The 22,602-nt window shown below is 39.3% G+C and overlaps 1 protein-coding gene across 1 annotated transcript in view; it reads right to left on the minus strand.

Moving 5' to 3' along the window:
- OXSR1 (oxidative stress responsive 1) overlaps positions 1–22,602 on the minus strand; it is a 66,686-nt gene that overhangs the window by 39,403 nt on the left and 4,681 nt on the right. Inside the window, 2 exon segments of the mRNA XM_006099761.3 lie at positions 7,702–7,810; positions 12,898–13,010. Coding sequence (XP_006099823.1) covers positions 7,702–7,810; positions 12,898–13,010 — 222 coding nt within the window.

Below are 22,602 nucleotides of genomic sequence, written 5' to 3' on the forward strand. Positions count from 1 at the left end.
AGAATCTTAGATTTTTATTAATTTCACATCATCTAATGATCAGTGGGGAAGTTAAAGCAATGCACATCTCCAGTCTACATCCAGAACAGATATTCTGAACAAGGCTTCATATGAAGCCTCTGGGATAACAATGTCTTTTCCATTTCAGTCTCCAGCAATATAATTTTTATAAGTGGAGGGATGATCAATCCACTAAGATCATCATCTATTTTTTTTAATTAAATTGATTGGGGTGACATTGGTCAACATGTGAACCTATAGGTTTCATGTGTGGGTTTCTGTTACAAGATCTGTGTATTGCACCATGTGCCCACCGTCCAAAGTCAAATCTTCTCCTGTCACCTTATATTAGGACCCTCTCCCCTCTGCCAACCACCATTCTGCTGTTTGTGTTCATGTTTCAGTTTTATATCCCACATGAGTGAAATCATATGGTTCTTGGCTTTTTCTTACTTATTTCACTTAGCATAATGTTCCCAAGGTCCATCCATGTTGTTGCAAATGGCGCTATTTCATCCTTTCTTGTGGCTGACTATTATTCCATTGTGTACCACGTCTTCTTTATCCAGTCCTCTATTGTGGGACACTTTGGTTGTTTCCATGTCTTGGCCACCGAGAATAATGCTGCAATGAACATAGGGGTGTACAAAACATATCTTTCCAAATACATGATTTCGAGTTTTCTAGGTATATACCCAGGAGTGGGATTGCTGGGTCATATGGTAGCTCTATTCTTAATTTTTTGAGGAATCACCAGACTGCTTTCCATGGTGATGATTCCAGTCGACATTCCCACCAGCTGTGAATGAGGGTTCCTGTTTTTCCACGACTTCTCCAACACTTGTTATTGTCTGTCTTGTTGTTAATGGCCAGTCTTAACAAGTATTAGGTGGTATCTCATTGTAGTTTTTATTTGCATTGCCCCTAATTGCCAGGGAGGTTGAACATCTTTTCCTATATCAATTGGCTGTTTGTATGTCTTCTTGGGAGAGGTGTATTTTCAGGTCCTCTGCACACTTTTTGATTGGATTGTTTGTTTGGTGTTGAGTTTCCTTTTGAGCACATCTGATCTTCATCTTTCTTTGCCAGCTCGGACCTTCCCCCTTCCCCTTGTATGTTTTTGTTGTCACAAATTATCCCTGTTTATGTTGTACGTTTTTTGATGATCTTACTTGTAGTGTTGTGACCTTAATGTTCTTTGTTTCAGGTAGAATAATTCCCTTGAATATTTCCTACAATGAAAGTTTTATGGTGATAAAATCCTTCAGTTTCTGTCTGCCTGGGAATGTCTTTTTTTCTCCTTCATATTTAAAGGATAATTTTGCAGATGTATCATTCATGGCTGATAATTTCTCTCTTTCAGACATTTGAATATTTGGTCCACTTTCTTCTGGCTTGTAGTTTCTGCTGAGAAGTCAGATGAAATTCTGATGGGTTTGCCTTTGTAACTCACATCCTTCTTTTCCCTGGCTACTTTGAGAATGTTTTCTTTTTCATTAATTTTTGATAGTTTCATTACCTAGTGCCTTGGAGAAGGCCTCTTTGGATTGAGGTAACTAAATGTTCTGTTTGCTTCTTGGATTCAAGGATCTAGTTCTTTACATAAATTTGGAAAGTTCTCAGCCACTATTTGTTTTAATAGACTCTCCATTCCATGCTCTCTCTTTCCTCCTCCACAATGCCTGATTCTGATATTACTTTTTCTGATGGAGTAAGAGTCTTGTAGCGCTGTTTCACTTTTCTTTATTCTCGGGTCTCTCTCTTCTTCCCTCTGCATCATTTCTTGATTCCTATCTTTAATATCACTAGTTCTTTCCTCTAACTGGTTTGTTCTGTTTCCTATGCTCAACAATTCACTCTTAACCTACTTAATTGAATGCTTCATTTCCAGGATTTCTGATTCTTTTTGAAAGTTTCAATGTCCTTGGAGAAATATTTATTTTGTTCATTGATTTGTTTTCTTTCTTTCTTAATATATTTTATTTATTGATTTTTTTACAGAGAGGAAGGGAGAGGGACAGAGAGTAGGAAACATCGATGAGAGAGAAACATCGATCAGCTGCCTCCTGCATACTCCCCACTGGGTATGTGCCCGCAACCAAGGTACATGCCCTTGACCGGAATCGAACCTGGGACCCTTGAGTCCACAGGCCGATGCTCTATCCATTGAGCCAAACCGGTTAGGGCTTGATTTGTTTTCTGAGTCCACTGAATGGCATCTCGTTGAGTATTTTCAGAACTGCAATCTTGAACTCTATCATTTATATCACGTAATTCTTTGTGTTCCAGCCTGCTTTCTGGGGATTTTTTCATTTTCTTTTTGGTCATCATTGTTACTGTGGTTCTTCATGGTATTTGTTGCCCTCCTTTGTTTTTTGCATTTATCTCTGAAGAGGTCCTTCTACTATGTTCCAGTAGATGGTGCTGAATTGCCAGATTTTTACCTCTGAAGTCTCCCAGATTTGAGCCTCCTTGGCTTCCTTAGGACAGTACTGCAGTACTGCTTGGGGGTGGGTTTTGTTTTGCCCTCACCGGTAATGGCGACCTCTGACCTCCGTAAGGTCCCAACCCAAGCACCTTTCCTGGAGATCAGTCACAGGGGGAAGCAGTGATTCTATTGCAACAGCTCTTGGTTTATAGATAATATGCTCCTGGAGCCAACTCCAAGGGCAACGGGGTGGGGGTGGGGGGGAGTTTAAGCAGCGGCTGGGCTCTGTGGTTTCCTTTCTTTGTCTGAAACACCACTGCCGGACCCAGCAGTGGGGAGCACAGCAGAACCCCATGCTTTGTCAGGCATCTGCAGACTTAGTCACTGTTCGCCCCTGCTGCTCTGCTCACAGCAGCTCGCCCTACTGGGCTGCCTGCCCGCACGCACACACACACACACACACACACACATACACACACACACACACACTCTCTCTCTCTCTATTCCTCCTGGCAGAAGGAAGTGCCTCCATAGGCTCTCTCCCCTCTGCTGGCTGGCCTGCGAGCTCCCAGCTGAGCCACAAGCTCCCAGCTGCATGGCTGAGTGTGCTTTCCTCCTTTCCCATCTCCTCGTTTATTCCCGGGTGCCCACCTTTAGGCATCCGTGTGCGGGTCTCCCAGGTGCGCATCTGTGTTGAGCAGGGACTTCTTTGATGAATTATAGATGGTTAACTTGTTGAAATGTCAGGGGGAGAGGAAAAGATGTGCCCTATACCACCATTCCTCTGATGTCACTCTAAGATCATCACCCTTGACTGAAAAATTTTGGTCCTGAAAGGTCTCCCCTTCTTGGCCTCAGCATGTTGCAGCATCTAAGCCTACAGGTACCTTTTCTCTTTCCTTCCCAAAGCTTTCTTAATTGCTTTGATTTCTAAAAATCTTATATTTCAGTTTGGTGCTAATAAATTGTAGAAATAGCTATGTGGATCAAAAGTGCTCCTAATTTCTAAACATAACTTCCTATACTGATAAATCTCATTATTCAATATCAGAGTTTTAATTAGCAAAAGATAAGGATATTACAGTTACAAGGAAGCATTATGAAATAATAATACTGACACACTGAAACTTATTTTAACTATGATGTCCACGTGGTTGATGGGTTTGAGAGTGACAGTTGCAATTTATTTTACAATTTAATTAGCTTATTAAATTCTACAACAGTACAATATTGCCAAATCAAAAATATGCATTTGTTTTTAATATTTTGACTGAAAAGGTTGATGTGAAAGAAGGTAGCCTATACACTTTTCTGTCAATGCTGGTTATATATATTTTTTAATTATCAAAAGGTCTCCTGTTACTCTCCCTGCTGCAGCTGTGATTCCCTCATCAGTTCCCAAGACACACCACACCCCTCCATCCTGCCTCCAGACAATTCTCTGTACAGTGTTCCCTCTATCCGGATCCCTTCTCCATCCTTCCTCTGATACCATCTCCACTGGTTTCAGCTGAATATCACCTCCTGAGGGAAGTCTTTGTTAACCCCACCACATCCATCCGCCCTCAATAAGGTTAAGTTTTCCTGACTTATTCCCATGGCACCTAATACTTCTTCATGGCACTCTACACACTTACAATTATTTAACTGTAATTTTTCCTTACTAGCTATGAGATCCATAAGAGCAAGGACCAACAGTTTGATTCAACAACGTATTGGTGATCAATAAGTATTTGATGAATGGAATTTTAATTGAGCTATCTTGATACAGTTTCCTTCTATTAAAAAAATTAAAGTTGTGCTTAGTTCTACCTACTATATTCTAATATTGCACAATGTATCTCTAAAGGTTAAATGTGTATTCACTGTGTAACTACAAAAGCAAGATTTCATTTTCTTCATAAAGATGCAAAATTATTACTATTTTAAAATGTTTAGATGTAAGATTACACTGACTCATAAAACTATAAGTAGTTATAAAAAAAGAATTAATGCCTGAAAAAAAAAAGAGTTAATGTTTGAAGATTATCCTTCAGGAAATCTGCTAAGTGCTAGGCTAAAAAAATGGGCACTGTCCTAGGACCAGGAAGGACAGGGTTGTACATTTAAAAGACACCACCCAGCACGGTCAGTGTGACTCAGGTTGAGTGTCAACCTATTAACCAGGAGGTCAGGGGTCAATTCCCGGTCAGTGCACATGCCTGGATTGCAGGTTTGACCCCCACTAGGGGGCCTGCAGGAGGCAGCCTATCAATGATTCTCTCTCATCATTGATGTTTCTACCTCTCTCTCCCACTCCCTCTCTGAAATAATAAAAATAAAAAAATAATAAAAGGTACCACCCAGAAACATGTCCTGCCCTTTCTGTGTTCAGGACATTTACTCACTAAGAGAACATGGAGTTATATATATAATTCTGCTTAGGAGTTTAGCAGAAAGAACAGGCTGGCATACAAGTGTGGGATGAAAAAATTAAGCAGACAATTTATTCCTATTCATCAGAGGACTTTTTAGCAAACATTAAAAACTTTGTATAATACAATTTTGTAAATTAATAATGCAATAAGTGAGCAATAACAAAAGATACAGAATTACCTAATATTCCCATATCTGTCCATACTGAAAGAACCATGCTTGACCACCATCTTGAAAGGTGGTTGCTGTTAGCAAGGTTTCCAACCATCATATGAACAAGGCCCTTAACAAAGCAATCCATTTCCTCCAGAGTGTCACTAATGGGATTGAAACAAAAAGGTGATTCTGGCTACACTGAAAAGCATCAAGTAAGAAGGGACTATTCTTCTTAATGACTAATTCTTGTGCACCTTACTACATGTCAGCATGGTGACGGAGGCTTTACCATCTCATTCACTCTTCCCCAAGACCCTGAAATGCAGACAGTTATCCTCATTTAACAAACAAGTAAATAGGTTCAAAGAGTTGAAATAGTTTGCCCAATGACATATAACTGCTAGTAGGAAAGTTAAAATTTAATTCTAAAGCCTATGCTCTTTCCTTTATAACCTCTCTGGGGAAGTAAAGTGATTAATGAGGTATCATATTAAAATTGCAAACAAATATGGATTCTCTCTGCTGTAACTGTGCATTCTAAAATGGAAAATCATGCTCCCATACAAAATACATGTGCAAACAAAACCAAGAAGGCTAGTGATGGGAAAGTCAGGTGGCTCCATCCCACTCCCGCCACAGGATTCAAATCCATGCCTTAGCAAAATGTCTACTTTACTACATGGCATGGGCCTTCAGGTAACCGTAACAAAATGTCCAATCTATACATGCCAAGGGCCCACTGTTTATAATCACAATACTTACATTTCATTCTAAGGACTAAAGCAGAAATGACTGCATATTTACTGCAGGATAAAGCACATAATTAATCATATTAATGCTGGGGACCAAGATTTTTTGTATAATAGAAATGAGATTCAAGTGTAATTTGAAAGTTTTGAAGGTCTATAACAGTGGTTCTCAACCTTCCTAATGCCGCAACCCTTTAATACAGTTCTTCATGTGGTGACCCCCAATTTCATTGTTACAAACTGAACATAATTAAAGCATAGTGATTAATCACAAAAACAATATGTATTTATATAAGTGTTTTCCAATGGTCTTAGGCGACCCCTGTGAAAGGGTCGTTCGACCCCCAAAGGGGTCGCGACCCACAGGTTGAGAACCGCTGGTCTATAATATTAAAATTGAATTGGAAGCATTAATGTCAAATCATGACTTATTTTTAATATACATTTCCAAGGTCTTTCAACTAGAAGAAATAATGAAGTAGCAGCAAAGAGCATCCCAAGCATCCAAGTGGCTTTCTAAATACCATCCCCTATAGAAAAGATCGGAGATCCTGAGAATGTTGGCTGGTTCTGGGTCTGAGAAAAGCAATAGAAACCTGAGCCTGGGAAATCTTGAACCATAAAACAAGGAAGTTATCAAAAATTGATGGATTCATGTCAAAAGGACACAAGAGAAAGACTGAGGGGACTCCCACTGACAAAATTTTGGGCAACCTGAGCATCAAAAGAATAGATTATCATTTATTGAAATACACTGACTACATAAAAATCCTTGAGCCTATGTACCTACTAATATTTTTTTAAATTACAGCCCTAACCAATAGGGAGTGGGAGGATCCTCTCATTTGGCACCACTGGAGTTGATTATTAACTTAACTCTTTAATATAGAGATTACAATACAAATTAATCAAAGAACCCCAGTTAATAAGACAAGGTTCTTTTACACAGAAGAATGCCAGTTTATAAATGTAAAGGAAAGGATGCAATAAAGGAAAAACCACCATTCTGCTGTCCCTGATAAATGAACTGATTCAAACAGGATTGTTACTGAATGCTAAAATCATTAGACAAAAGACTTACAGGGAAATAAATACTCAGAGTGTCAAAGTATTATCTCACAAATTACCTGCTAGCTACAAAGGGGGAAAAAGTTAACCTTTCCACGGAGCAGCCTCGTTATCATAATCTTAAGCAATCAAAATTAACATCACCATTAAAGATACACCAGATGTCCGGCCAGGGTGGCTCAGTGGTTTGAGGGTCGACCTATGAACCAGGAAGTCATGGTTTGATTCTTAGTCAGGGCACATGCCCAGGTTGTGGGCTCAATCCCCAGTAGGGGGTGTGCAGGAGGCAACCAATCAAATGATTCTCTCTCATCACTGATGTTTCCATCTCTCTCTCTTGCTCTCTCTCCCTTCTTCTCTGAAATCAATAAAAATGTTTTTTAAAAAAAGATACACTAGATAACAAATCCTTCCTGACATGATGCACTAGGAAGTACACCGCATCACCTACAAAACACCTGTCAAAAATATTCAACTTAAATCTAATCAAGGCTTTAGATCTAACTTTCGATTTGCAAGGAATAGAGGAATATAAATCAAGTTAAACATCACCATACAGAAACAACTTGATAAATCCAGAATGTGGAACATTCTACAAATAGTTACCATTAGACCTTTCAGATCAGATCCTTCAACAAGTTCATGTCATGGAAGAGAGGAAGCAGGAGGGAACCATCCTAGATTAACACAAACTTAAGAGGCATGACAGCTGCATGCAATCCGTGAGACCTGTCTCAGCTCATACACTAGCAGTTAACAGACACTATATGCTCAGTATCTCCTCACATGCAAATATCCATGAAAACCAAACCAGAATAGAAAAGAAGAACATTTTTATTAACTCTCCAACCTATGGAAATTAACACCTCATTGCATTTTACTCACCTCCACTTAGCAGCTTCATGACTAGCCACAGCTCATCTTTTACTACAAACGACGTGTAGTAAGACACAATGTTAGGATGATGGCACTGACTCATGGCTTGAATTTCTTTCTACAAAGAAGAGAAAACATAACTCATTATATGCAGGTCTGAAACAACACTACAAGTTAGTGAACACAGCCTGGGAATCCCAAGACTATGCCACAACCTTCCTGGGATCCCCATGGCCCGGACCTCTTCTCGAACAGTTACAACCAGGACCACTTCGTTACCCTCAGTCCATTCTGACTCTGCTCCTTGACTCACTGCATCAGTAATCTGTGGAACCGGAAACATGGACTGTGCCCCACACCCTGGCCTGGCCCAGGACCACAGAGGCCTCCCCGGGGGCACATATTTTTACTGCAAGGTGCCCTTGGAGAACCATCTTGGGAAATCTGGCTTTACAGCCAGAAAGGATCATTACTAATAAATAGAGGGTGCTCTTTGTTTGTTTGTGGGTTGTTGTTTTCTTTCAAAATATTGTTTCATCCCATTTTTGTGAAATGATTAACAACTCTCACTCTAAAGAGAAATATACTGAAACAGGGCAAGGTCATAAACTAAATCCAAAGTAGAAGTCTGAGCCAAAAGTCTAAGCTTACACAACTTCCATTAGTGAATTTAGATTAGGTTTGGTATGATGATAAAATGCCTGCTAAGGCCCTGTGTGATCAGGGCCCTGCTCCTCTCTAGTCTCATTCCTACTCCCTCATCCTTACACCCCAACATAGCCCCGTCCTAAGGTCCAGCCAAGTCACTTCAAGTGAGCCATGCTTCTTCTAACCACGGACATTTCACCCCACTGTTCCCTCCGCCTCAAATACCGTCCCCTCATTATTTCTGCCTAGCTAAACCTGCCAATGCTTCCTTCTGAACTCCCAGATCCCCAGGCTGAGTTAGGTATCCCTTCTCTTGGCTTCTACGCTCCCTGTATATATCCTTACATCATAGTACCCTGGGGCCTTCGTTGTCTGTCCCTCCTTGCGAGACAGAGAGCTCCTAGAAGGCAAGTACTTAAAAGTGGATTCCTAAGCATCGTGGGACTTGGCACACTCTATGTAATTGCCTAGTGATGTTTCTGTATCCCTCATAAAACTGGAAACTCGAGGAGAGCTAAGACTCTATTTCTGGCACGTATCACTGTGCCTGGCACACCTTCAATAAATATTTGTTGAATGAATGAATCCTACAGCACTTTATACAGTTTTTTACTGATTCATGTATTTGCCCTGTGACCTTGGTATTTGTTTAGTAAAATCAATTGTGTAAAAGTTGCCCATAATCCCTGCTTGATAAGAAGTGCTCAATAACTGGCAGTTTTTCTTTCCTCATCTTCTCTACTTGAATGTAAATTGCTTTGTGGCCAGGACCTGTTGCGTGTATTGTTGCAACCCCCAAGTCACCAGCACAATCTTCTGTACGAAAAGCTAAGTAAACATGAAGGAAAGGAAGAAGGAACTAAAGTAAGCACCTGCCCGCTAACATAGTTATACAGGATTCGAAGCGATAAGTACATATGAGAGGGAATACACAGGACAGCACATATATGTGCTGAGATTTTACAGCGGTACAGGTGAAATGCACATATAATTATTTTTAAAAAGATGAAATATGCAAGGAAGATTATAGGGCCCAATGAGTAAACTTGTCTGGGGTCAATACTTCATGCTTTCAACAGATATTTACCAAGTGCCAACTGTATGCCAGGCACATTAGGTGCCTGGTCACTATGGTGAGCCCTCAGGAAACGTACAGTCTGGTAAAGAAGTAAGACAAATACTAATTTACAGCACAGACCGAAGAACAGTTTGATAGGGGAGGTACAAGATACTACATGACTTTATCCGAGAGGCAAATTATCGAAAAATAGGAGTGATCATCAGGGAAGGCTTCCTGTAACAAGTTTGACTTCACTGATACTGAAATAAGAAAGATAAGTAGGTTTTTACCAGTTTTGATTGTTTAATTACCTGGGACCACATAAAAAAGGATCTTATAACTATATTCAAGATTTTAAATTTTATCCTTAGAGCAATGGAAAGGAATCAAAGGTTTAACTATATTTCTTTTTTCGTAACACTCACTCTGGCTACCGTGTAAAAAATAAATGAGAAAAAGCAGGACCAGAGGCAAAGCCTCTGTTTAAGGCTGTTGCCATGATCTGGGTGAGATGGTGGTGGTCTGAAATACAATAAAAAGCTAAGTCCTCAGTTTTTATAACTGTACTGTGGTTATTCTACTATTAGGAGATGTTGAGTGAATAACATATGGAAACTTCTGTACCACTTTTGCAACTCTTTTGTAAATTTAAAATTATCTCAAAATAGAAAGTTAGAGAAAAGCCTGTGAAAAAATGTCTGGAGAAAATAAATGTAAGATCTGGTAGCTGATTTTCCCATCACACTTAGCAAAGGTTGTCAGACAAGAAAACATTTTGACAAGAGAAAGGAGCAATATATTGCCTCCTCAGTAATAACTGTCACATACGCTGCACCCCTGCAGTCAGCACTCGCTGGAGAGCCCAGAGCACCTTCTGCATTATAATGAAGTTTACCGTAAAATCACCACATTTTAGGTTTACTGTGTTGACCTACTAGGTTTTTTTAAGGTAAACTGAAAGGCTTCCTATCTCTCAGAGATGGAGCCCTTGGCACTCAGACCTCTGGCTCTGACACCATGAACGCCACAAATAAATCCGGCATTATTTATACTTCTCATGTGTCTGCAGGGTTTAGTGGGAGCTTACCTTTGTGCCCCTCCCCCACAAAAGCCAATTATCTTAAAACTGCTTTACTAAAAGTCACTTCCCCCAACCTTTACTTACTTGTCACATACATAAATACTACATTTGTAACATAGAGCTTACTGGAATATGTGGCCAAAATTTATGGAGATCTAACTGATGTTTTTTCCTTTAATTAGGCTATATCAAATTTCCTTTCTTCTAAAAGGCCCTATTGTAATAATACAAATATTACTTTTAAGAATGTCAAATTATATTTGAAAAGAGATGCTCTTTCTAATTTTGAACTAAGATTATAATCATTTTGTATTATATGAAGTAGAAAATAGACTTTAGTCAGAAAGACCTGGTTTTTAATCCAGACTGTCATTATCATATGATTTATTGCCTTGCAATAAAATGCAGCAACTACCCATCTCACAGAGGTGTTTGTGAGGTTAAAGTACACGTCAGTGCCTGCCACTGAAAAGATGTGTGCTATTACTTCCATGTGAACTTAGTCAAGTTATTTAAACTTTGAGCCTCCGTTTCTGTAATCATGAAGTAATGAATAAAACTTTCATTCCTCTTTACATTATGTATTATGTAAATGAACTGGCAAATGGTAGAAATTCATTTTGGGCTTCTCAAATTCCAGGCTTAATATATAAATTAAAAATACTGTTTTTCTTTAACAGAATTAGTTTACAATTTAGACTTCTTTTATGATCACTGTTGTTCACATGTCCAAATGATGCTCTAAGGTGTCGCTGGCATCTGTAAACCCAAGTTCATCAAATAGGGTTTCAATCAGCATCTCCATCCAAGTGTGGGTTCTCCCACCAAAGACAGCTCTAGGTCATGCCAGCAGCCGAGTTCCTCAGCTTCTGTCATGCATTACCAACACCTGAAGAAACACATTTGTCTCATCTTCTCAAAGTTCAACATAGAATTCTATTCCCTCTCTTCCTTTTATTTCAATTATTCCCTAATACTCTGTACTGACTACCCCAGAAGTTAAATCTAATCTGGGACACTGGAAAAAAACTTCTGACTGTCAGATCATCCTACTCCTAATCCTGCTCTATCACTAGCTGAATATGATCTCAGAGAATTTACTTAATAAATAACAATATTAATTCATAATTGTATGACAGTTTATAAAGTTTTCAAGTACTATGTCACTTGATCTTCAGGAGAAACCTCATAAAGTCCATTTTAAGCCGAAGAAATCAAAAATTTAAAAAGGAATGATTTGAAAAGCTATCTTATTTCCCTTGCTGAAATACTTAAAACTACTATATTTACTACATACTTAAAACTACTCTGGGTGTCATGGTGCATAAAAGTACAAAACAATCCCTGTGTGGCTAGCTTTCAATGCCAGAGACCATCTCTTAAGGCTATGGATCGTTGGGACTCCCTTTCTTCTCCCTTTCCCTAGCCTTTACGGAAGCCATTGTTGCCTGGGTCATTCTATCTCTCATCTCCCATCAATGGATATTCCATTTGACCCAGGAATCACAATTGCAGGATACTATTTTTAGGAAAGAGAGAAATAACAATAAAAAAGAAGAAGCAAGGTAATGGTCCAATACCAGAGAATAGGGTAAAGTGTGGTCTACTTACTCGATGGGATACTACACACATATTGAAAATTATATTAATTCATATTTATAGACAAAAAATTGTGATAAATTTTTCAATAAAAAAGAACAAGTATATGATTCACATTATCATAAATATAAAGAGATGTTTAAATGTGCAGTCTGAAAGATTATACAGCAGTGTTAATTTCAGAATGAGAGGATTATCCTATTAATAAAAGCCTAATATGCTGTGTCCGGCCATCCGTTAAACCAATCAAAGCGTAATATGCTAATGATATGCTAAAGCCACCCAAATGCTCGCTATGATGAGCACTGACCACCGGGGGCAGAAAGTTGATCAGTTACCAGTTGCTATGACATGCACTGACCAACAGGGGGCAGACGCTCCAACCGGTAGGTTAGCTTGCTGCTGGGGTCCGGCCTATCGGGACTGAGCAAGACGGGCCAGACATGCCCTGGAGCCCTCCCACAGTCCCTCCCCGGCTGGCCAACCTCCCACATCCCTCCCCAGTCCCTCAGCCTGGCCTGCGCCCTCTTACAATTTGGGACTCCTCAGGGGATATCAGAGAGCTGGTTTCAACCCGATCCCGCAGGCCAGGCCAAGGGACCCCACTGGTGCATAAATTCGTGCACCGGGCCTCTAGTAACTATATATTCTCTCTCTACTTACCTGAATTTTTATATGTTTTACAATAAATATTACTGTTAATGAAAAAAATCACATGCTTTTTAAAAAGGAATAAAAAAACTTCAAGTTATTTCCCATTCCAACATGAATGTACAAGAGTACACCTCTCCACTTAAGAAATATGAAATGTGCATACCAGGAGCTCATCCATACTAGTTTGACATTTCTCAAGGTTTATCCGTTTGATTGCCACTTTCTCCTTTTTAGGGGCACAATATGCTGCTTGGACCACAGCCGTTGCTCCACTCCCTAAAGATAAATACATAAAAGAGTAAATGAATAGATGGGTAGATAAAAACATGACATTTCTAATTCCCACACAATTTAAATGAGAAGTTAACCCTTATCTTGTTCCTACACTCAATAGATGCAAAGAAACACTCTATAAAGCTAGGTGTCTATCAAAGCAAAAGCCTCAACTATTTCATAGAATTGCCAGTAAATACCAGTACCAAAAATAAAAATAAAGAATTGCTAGGGTTCCAGTTCTAGAAATTGATGGTATAGGCCCACATTTCTCTGATCCTTGCCTCTAAATACAACTAAATGCCCTGGAAATAACTCAACAATCATAAAGTGCCCATGAAATGTAGAAAGAAGGTGAACTGGCTAAGGACCTCAGAGTGTGAGGAAAAGCACCACTGTGAGTTCACTGGGTTTTCCATTTATCGCCCAAATATCCACGAATGGGCTCCAGGACAGCCTGCAACCTGAAACCACCAATAGGGATAGACAGACAGACAGACAAACAAACGAGAAGATCCTGCTTTCTGGCCAAAGGACTGTGAAAAGGGAAGCTAGGCAGAGACCCAGAGGGAGGCAGATTCCCCCATCCCTACCCAGGACAGTGAGAGAGCCAACCTACCACAGCATCAGTCGGCAGCAGCAGGGTCCCCCAGACCCAGACAGCAGTAAGCCAGATCCACCCAGGGGTGCTAGGTCCCAGACCCACACCTGGGGCAACATCCAGCCAATCTGCCCTTAGCAGCAGCAGAACTGGGGACCCACACCCACCAGTCAGCCCACGTAACACGTGCAGAGATCAAACAGGAGTCCCTGAGGTGCCCGAGAATAAAGCAGAAGAGACTAGCACTACAAGAGCTCTGAAAACTTAATTATCACAGGAATGACACAACTCACAAAAGTAGGCCAGGGCCTACCACTAAACCTAAATAGAGTAGCTGCCTACTAAAACAGAAGATTAAAGAGAACCAAGAGTCTCCTAACATTAGTAGCCTGAACGTACGGAATACAATTAAAACATAAAAATAACATGTCATACCAAGGGAAAAAAACACACACTTATATGAGAAAAGATATTCACACTGATGCCAACACCAAAATGAATCACATGTTGGAGAATTTTAAAGCAGCTGTTATAAAAATGCTTCAAGATTGGGGCGAGGGGCAGGTGCCGCCTAGAAGGGGTCAATGGGGGAAAAGGGGGGCATCTGTAATACTTTCAACAATAAAGATAAATTAAAACAAACAAAAAAGATAAAATATTCTGATATTAACACTCCGGTGTGGGGTGAATTTCCCGCCAAAATATAAGATGGCTCTGTCTTTTGGTTTTGTTCCATCCACCAAAAGGGTGGATTACAAACAAATATTTGGTAATACGCAGTTACAATCAGCCCGAGTTTACACGTTTCCCGCACTCCACCGCAAATCTATATGAAACGAGTTAAAGACGGCTCCCGCGGAGTACGCGCAATTCACGCGAGCCGACTTAACTCGTTTCCCCCACTCCAAGTGTTAAACATCTTAACAGAAGGAAAAAAAAATGCCAATAGAGCCTCAGGGAGCAGTGTGGATTAGATAATAATAGAAGATCTAAAGTCCATGTGGTAGGTAGAATAATTCCCCTCTCCCCAAGATGTACATGTCCTAATCTTTGAAACCTGTGAATGTGCTCACATGGCAAAAATTTTGCACATGTTATTAAGTGAAATTAAGGATGAGAAGATTGTCCTGGGGTCTTTATGAAAGGGAAGCAGCAGGGTTAGAAAAGGGTATAATACCCTGAAAGCAGAGGTCAGGATGATAAGAGCTATGAGCAAGTACTGACACATGGATATATGTGGATATAGATAACTATATGGATAACCTTGAAAACATGCTAGGAAAAATAAAAAATCACAAAGACCCCATATTGTATGACTCCATTTATATGAAATGTCCAGAACAGGCAAACCTATAGAGACAGAGTATAAATTAATTGTTGCCAGTGGTGGGAGAAGAGCAGAACAGGAAGTAACGGCTTGGTGGTACAGGATTTCTTTCTGGTGTGATGAAAATACTCTGGCCTGGCCGCCATGGCTCAGTGGTTGAGTGTCGACCTATGAACCAGGAGGTCAGGATTCAATTCCCGGTCAGGGCACTTGCCCTGTTTGCTGGCTCGATCCCCAATGTGGGACGGGCAGGAGGCAGCCGATCAATGATTCTCTCTCATCATTGATGTTTCTCTCTCTCTGTCCCTCTCCCTTTCTCTCTGAAATCAATAAAAATATATAAATAAATAAAAGTAAAGTTAAAAAAAAAGAAAATACTCTGAATTAGACAGTGGTGATGGTTACAAAACACTATGAATATATTAAAATCCACTGAATTGTACCCTTTAAAAATGGACTATGTAAATTTTATTTCAATTTTAAAATGATAAAAGAACACTACAAACTACTTTAACTCATAATTCTACAACTTAGAAAAAAATGGACCAAGTCTTTGAAAACAACTAACCAAACTCAGCCAAGATAAAGTAACTTGACTAATCCTGTAACTATTTTTAAAAAACAAATTTGTAATATAAAAGTTCTATAAAAAAAACAAAAAACAACCCCACACCCTGGCTGGGTGGGCTCAGTTGATTGGAGCGACATCCCAAACACCAAAATGTTTTGGGTTCAATTCCCAGTCAGGGCACATGCCTAGGTTGCTAGTTCGGTCTCCACTTGGGGCATACCTGAAGCAACCGATTGATGTATCTGTATCTCTCTCTCTCTCTCTCTCTCTCTCTCTCTCTCTCTCTCCCCCCCCCCCCACCCTCTCCCCATCCTCTCTCTCTGAAAAAACAAAAACAAAAATATCAATGAACATATCCTCAGCTGAGAATAAAAAAAAAAAAAAGAATCGCCATAGATGGTTTCAATGGAGAATCTTACCAAACGCTGAAAGAAGAATTAATAGCCATTTTACACAATGTTTCCCAGAAATGGAACAAAGATACTTCCCAATTTATTTTATGAAGCCAGAATTACCAAGACCAAAACCAGACAAAGACATCACAAGAATACACAAACCAGTATCTCTCGTGTACTTAGCTGCAAAATTCTTAAAAAATATTAGCAAATCAAATTCAGCAATAGATAATATACCACAACCAAGTGGTACGTATTCCAGATATGCAAGGCTGGTACAATATTTTTTTAAATCAAAATCAATGTAATATACTATACCAACAGGTTCAGGAAGAAAATCCTATGATCATATAAATTGACACAAAAAAACTTAAAAAAAAAATCCAACATTAGCCATGATAAAAAAATTCTCAGCAAACTAAGAATAGAGGAAAACTTCTTCAACTTCATAAGAACATTTACCAAACAACAACAAAAAAAAAACCTTACAGCTAACAACATACTTAATGATGAAAAATTAAATGCTCTCCCTAAAAGACTAGGGGAAAGGCAAGGATGTCCATTCTCATCACTCTTATTTATCATAGTAATGGAAGTCCTAGCCACCACAATAAATCAAGAAATAAATAAAAGACAACCAGAAAAGAAAAAATAAAACTATCCCTATTTGTACATGACATGATTATTTATAAAGAAAATTCCAAGGAATCTACAAGAAAAGTACCTAGAACTAAAAAGAGAGTTTAGTAAGGTTGCAAGACATAAGATTCCAATTCCACTTCTATAAACTAACAACAAACAAGTGGAAACCAAAATTTTAAAACACAATAACATTAACAAGTAATCCCAAAAAATGAGTCTTTAGGTACAAATCCAAAAAAATCTAAACAGAAAAAAATATGCTTGATATTACAAAATTCCAATTAAATAGAGTAAAGAAGGACTAAATAATTTTAAAAACTCAACACAATAAAGATGTCAATACTCCCAAATTAACTACATATAGGTTTAATGCTATTCTATCAAAATCCTGGCAATGTATTTTGTACACATAGAAAAGCTTATTCTAAAATCTATATAATAAAAGCCTAAGTGACCATTACGAGGGAATGACCAGAATGACCTGTCGCTATGATGCACACTGACCACCAGGAGGCAGACGCTCAATGCAGGAGCTGCCTCCTGGTGGTCAGTGCACTCCCACAGGAGGAGCGCTGCTCAGCCAGAAGCCGGGCTCACAGCTGGTGAGTGCAGCGGTGGTAGCAGGAGCCTCTCCTGCCTACGCAGCAGTGCTAAGGAGCAGCGAGCAGGCGGGTGTGGTAAGGAGCGAGGGCTCCCAGACTGCGAGAGGGCACAGGCCGGGCTGAGAAACACACACACACACACACACACACACACACCTGCCTCAGTGCATGAATTTCGTGCACCGGGCCTCTAGGTATATATAAAGGGAAGACTCTAGAATAGCCAACACAATAGTGAAAAATGTGAACAAAGTTAAGGGATTTATACTTCCAAATTTTAAGACTCATATTTAACAGCAATCAAGACCGTGCAGTATTGGCAGAAGACTACACACACACACACACACACACACACACACACACACACACATACACACACACAGCAGAATAGAAAACCCATTCACACCAATGTGTCCCACTGATTTTGCCAAAGGTGCAAAAGCAATTCAATGGAGATGAGATAACCTATCAGAATGGCTGAAAAAAAAAATTTAATGAGAACACCAAATGCTGGATCACTCGGACACTAATTGACTGGTGAAATAGAAAAACTGGTATAGCCACTCTGGTAAACTGTTTCACCATTTCTTTTAAAACTAAAAATGGCCTTGTATAACTCAGCGTTTGTATGTTGGGTATTTATCCCAGAGAAATAAAAACGTATGTTTACACAGAAACTTATTTATGAATGTTCATAGCAGCTTTATTTATAACCAAAAGCTGTAAACTACCCAAAAACCTTCAACAGATGAATGGTTAAACAAATGCGGGTAAACCCATATGGAGGAATACTACTCAGCAATAAAAATAAACCACTGAAATGCACAATTACTTGAAGGAATGTCAAGGGCATTATGTTGAGTGGAAAAAAAGCCAATCTCAAAAGTTACATATTTTATGACGCCATTTACGTAACACTGTTGAAATAGTAAACCTAACAGACATGGAGAATGGGTTAGTGGTTGCCAGGGTCAGAGGAAAAGGGGAATGAGGAGTGCTGCTAACGGGTATGGAGTTTCTTTCTGGAGCTACGAACATGTTCTGTAATTAGAGCGGTGATGGTTGCACAACTATGTGAATCTACTGGTGTCCGTATCTATGCATTTGTTTGTGTTTTTGGCTTAATACCTTCACCTTTTCACTCAGTCCCACAGCCCCTCGCCCCTCTGTTCTCTATCTATGAGTCCATTTCTATTTTGTTTTTGTTATTTTGTTCATTAGATTCCATATATAAGTGAAATCATATGGTATTTGTCTTTCCCTGTCTTATTTCAGTTAGCATAATACCTCCAGTCCATCCATGCTGTCTCAAAGGGCTACATTTCCTTCTTATTTACAGCCAAGTAGTAGTCAATTATGTAAATGTACCACAGCTTTTTTATCTACTCATCTGCTGATGGGCGCTTGGGCTGCTTCCAGATCTTGGCTATTGTAAATAACATTGCAATGAACATAGTGATGCATATATTCTTTTGAATTAATGTTTCAGGCTTCTTCGGATATATTCCCAGAAGTGGAATCACTGGGTCATGGGCAGTTCCATTTTTAAATTTTTTAATAACTCCACACTGCTTTCCACAGTGGCTGCACCGAACAGGATTCGAGATAGGAATTTTCAAAATATTTCATCTTTTCTTTAAAGCAGGTCCCTTTGTGTGGAATTTTTCAAACTATAAGTCAACTTACTGGTTTCAACCATCATTTTTCTTAGAGTAAATAGAACCAAATAGAACACATCAGTATGCACTAAACAGAGTAAAAGAAAATGTATCTCTTAAAAGTGGTTTAGTCAAGGTGTGAAAGCTACTGCGCCAATGCCTTCTAATAAGCATCAGCCTGATGTGAAGATTATATCATGGTAAGTAAAATAAAACAATTCTAATAAACATCCTAATTCAAGCTTTCACCATTTTACACTGTTGTGCATCTCAATGCACCATTTCCCTTCATCCCCACTTCTTACACTCTTCTGTCCTCTATAGTTAGTTAACTGCAGGATTAGTGTACACTATACAACAGAGTGGATTAATGCACAAAAATATGAATGAACTTTCTCCTGAAATCCTTCAAATTGGGTAACTTCATCTCTTGAGACAGAAAACGAGATGCCCAAAAGCATGATGGGGACTAAAAACCTTTGAGTCTCCCTCCACTTTAGTACACCCAGGTATTTAAAAGAGAAAGTAAAGCCCTAGCCGTTTTGGCTCAGTGGATAGAGCGCCAGCCTGTGGACTGAAGGGTCCTGGGTTCAATTCCAGTCAAAGGCACATGCCCGGGGTTGGGGCCTCGATCACCAGTAGGGGGCATGCGGAAGGCAGTGGATCAATGATTCTCATCATTGATGTTTCTCTCTCTCTTCCTTCCTCTCTGGAATCAATAAAAATATATTTAAAAAAAAATAAAAGAGAAAGTAAAAAAAAGGATATTATTCCTATCAAATGAACCAAGTCATTTGAAGATATTTTCTCCCAAAATTTTAACCAGCCATCACTATATCAGATACACATTCTAAAGATTCCGTCTTTAAGTATTTTTTTAGTAAGGTTTTACATTTACTAAAGAGCTAGCCTAGACTGTTTATTATGAAAGATGATGAAAGCATTGTCACCTGAACCATGGAAAATACGGGAATTTACAATTTTGTAAACCCTTTTCTAAATAAGGCCTCTTGTCAGAGTCATGTTGAAAATTAAAGCTCCTAGAACTGGAGAAACAGCTGTGAGAACAGTCATCATAAAAGGCATGCTATTCTCTCCATACAGAGATGGAAATAAAGACACACTGCCATATGCTTGGAGTAAGTATTCAATCAGCCGGATGGTTTTGCAATGAATCATCCCTTTCTCTCCTGTTCACTCCTGTGATCTCCTCTCTCAATAGATGGTAACTCATCCTTCCAGATGCTCCAGCCAAAAACCTTCACATCGTCTCACATCCCATCCCACCACACATCTCTAATTTTGAAATATGTCCTATCTGACTGCTTCTCACCCCCGCTACGACTACGTCTCTCCCCTGCGTAACCTCTCCTTCCACCTTGAACCCTAACAAAACCATTCTCCACCTAGCAGCCCAAGTTGTCCTGATCTATTTAAAACTCGCCTCTATCCCTGGCAGCCCCTCACCCCTTTCCCTGCTTTATCTGTCCTTCACCACTAGATTATAAACTCCAAAACGCAGGGATTTCTCTCTGTTTTACTGCTTATCTCTAGCATCCAGAACAGTGCCTAACCCATAAGGAGTTCATTATTTGTTGAGCAAATTAATCAATCAAGTAGTGGCATATGTTTTCAAGAAAAAAAAATAATGACCTGCTTGCGAGAGAACAAGCACAAAAGCAGCCCCGTGTTACGGGCCTTTCCTCACGATTGCCGTGCGTCCTAACATTATTGAACACTTGCTCAGTGTGCCAAGTACTGTCCTGAGCACTTTCTTTACTTGTGCTGCTGTTTTCATCTAATCCTCAGAATAATCTCGTGAGTTAGGTATTATTGATCTTACAAAGCAGTGTAAGAACAGCAATGTAAGCAAGTGTAAGACTTAGGTCATAAATTAGTAAGAGGCAGGGTAGGACCTAGAAACCAGAACTACATGATGTTTCAGCACCATGCTCTTACCTGGTAGGCAGCTGGCCCTTTAGGTTAAAGCTAACATTTATTAACTGAATACTATGTGTCGGGTTAAATTATTTACTTGAAATGTCTTATTTAACTGTTTTAATTTTTTCAAAAAACCAAGGCCCACGTTTTTAGTTGCCTATCCAACAATTTCCCCTTATTTTTTAACAACAAAACTTTCACCTAAATTTGTGCCCAGCTAAAAAGCTTCATTTCACAGCCCCCCCCCTTGCAAATGGCCCAATTACACAGTTTTGGCCAATAAAAGAAATGGAAGCCACCAAGTAAAGCTTCCAGGAAAGAAAGTCCTATGAAAGGGTGCCAACTAAGTTGTCACATGCCTTTGTCCTTTTGCCATATTCTTCCAGCCCGAACACAGGCTCGAGGCTATATAGGTGGAACAATTATCTCGAGAATGAGAGTCATGTGCTAAGTGTAGTGGAGTGAAAACTAGGAGCCTGGGTGTCGGATGGCACCTAGCTGCCACTCCAGTTTTCTTGTTATGTGTAAGGGGGGGAAAGTATTTTATTAAGCTACTATTATTTATTTTCCATTACATGTAGCCAAATGCAATCCCTGTTTGATACAAGCCTATGAGGCTGTTGGCACAAAGCTGGCCTTATTAAAAATGTTGCCATAATTAAGTCTCCCAATCATGGGAAAAAAATACACTAACCATTGCTTAAGCATCACTGTTGATAGAGCAAATGTCTTTCGCACTTATGCAGGGGGCTAGAGTGGGATCCTGAAATCTGCATTTGGAAATCACTATGTTAGACATCAAAATGTGTGGCTACTGAACACCTGATCAGAATTCTAACGCAATAATAGGAGTTAGAAAGGATCTCAAAAACAATGAAAAGATGGATGATTTATAGAGAGACCAATACTAACATTTGTTACAAGTAAATATACTTAAAGAAATTCAAATCTTATGAAAAATGTTTAAGATAATAAAATTCTTTAAAAGGAAGTCCTTTGAATTCTGAATCTGTATGTTTTTATTTTGTTTGAATTAAGAAATTTTCTTTTCTCTATAGGATTTTGCCAGAAAAGGAGAGAACAAAACAGAAATATTAAGAAATATTAACCCCACAAATATAGTACTAAGCAGCACACATGAAAAAAAACTACAGTTCAAATAAATATAATGTGCTTTGGTCAGAAAGACATCATTATACCATCTATAACTATAAAAAGCTAATATGCAAAGTGTCCCCACAGGAGTTCAACTGGGAGACCAGGAGTTCTATCGCTCGCTATGATGTGCGCTGACCACCAGGAGGAGGTGCGGAATGAAGGGAGGCCCCGGCCGGCAGCCGGAAGGCCCCATGGCCAGGCCTAGAGAGCCTACCTGCACACAAATTTCATGCACCGGGCCTCTAGTTTCCTTATAATACAATCCCTTGAAAATAAAAAATTCAAATTAACCTCCCCCTCCCCAAGCTTTATCTTTTCTGGACTCCAAGCATTTGTTTCCCCAAAATAACTGAGTGCAATCTGAAAACAACAAAGAATTTATTTTGAAGACCACAGCTTATTACAAAATCCTGTATTCCAAACATTTCAGTACAGAAGAAACATTAGAATAAGAACACACTGTTTATTGAGCCTTGCTACTTGTAGTTGGAGGAAAATCTTTTTTTTCCTCTCTGTTGGGAAGATGGGTGAGAGTGTGTGAGGAGTGGAGTGGCAGGAACTTACTAATGAGAGGGAGAACATTCTAAGAATAGTATATACAAAAGAGAACAAATCCTACTACATCAGAAAGGGTTATCAACAAAATATCTGCTCCTGCCACATGTTTTCATTGTAAGGCTATTCCTTTAATCTGTCAGAC

The sequence above is a fragment of the Myotis lucifugus genome, unplaced genomic scaffold (assembly GCF_000147115.1).
Source record: "Myotis lucifugus unplaced genomic scaffold, Myoluc2.0 scaffold_283, whole genome shotgun sequence".
NCBI lineage: Eukaryota > Metazoa > Chordata > Mammalia > Chiroptera > Vespertilionidae > Myotis > Myotis lucifugus.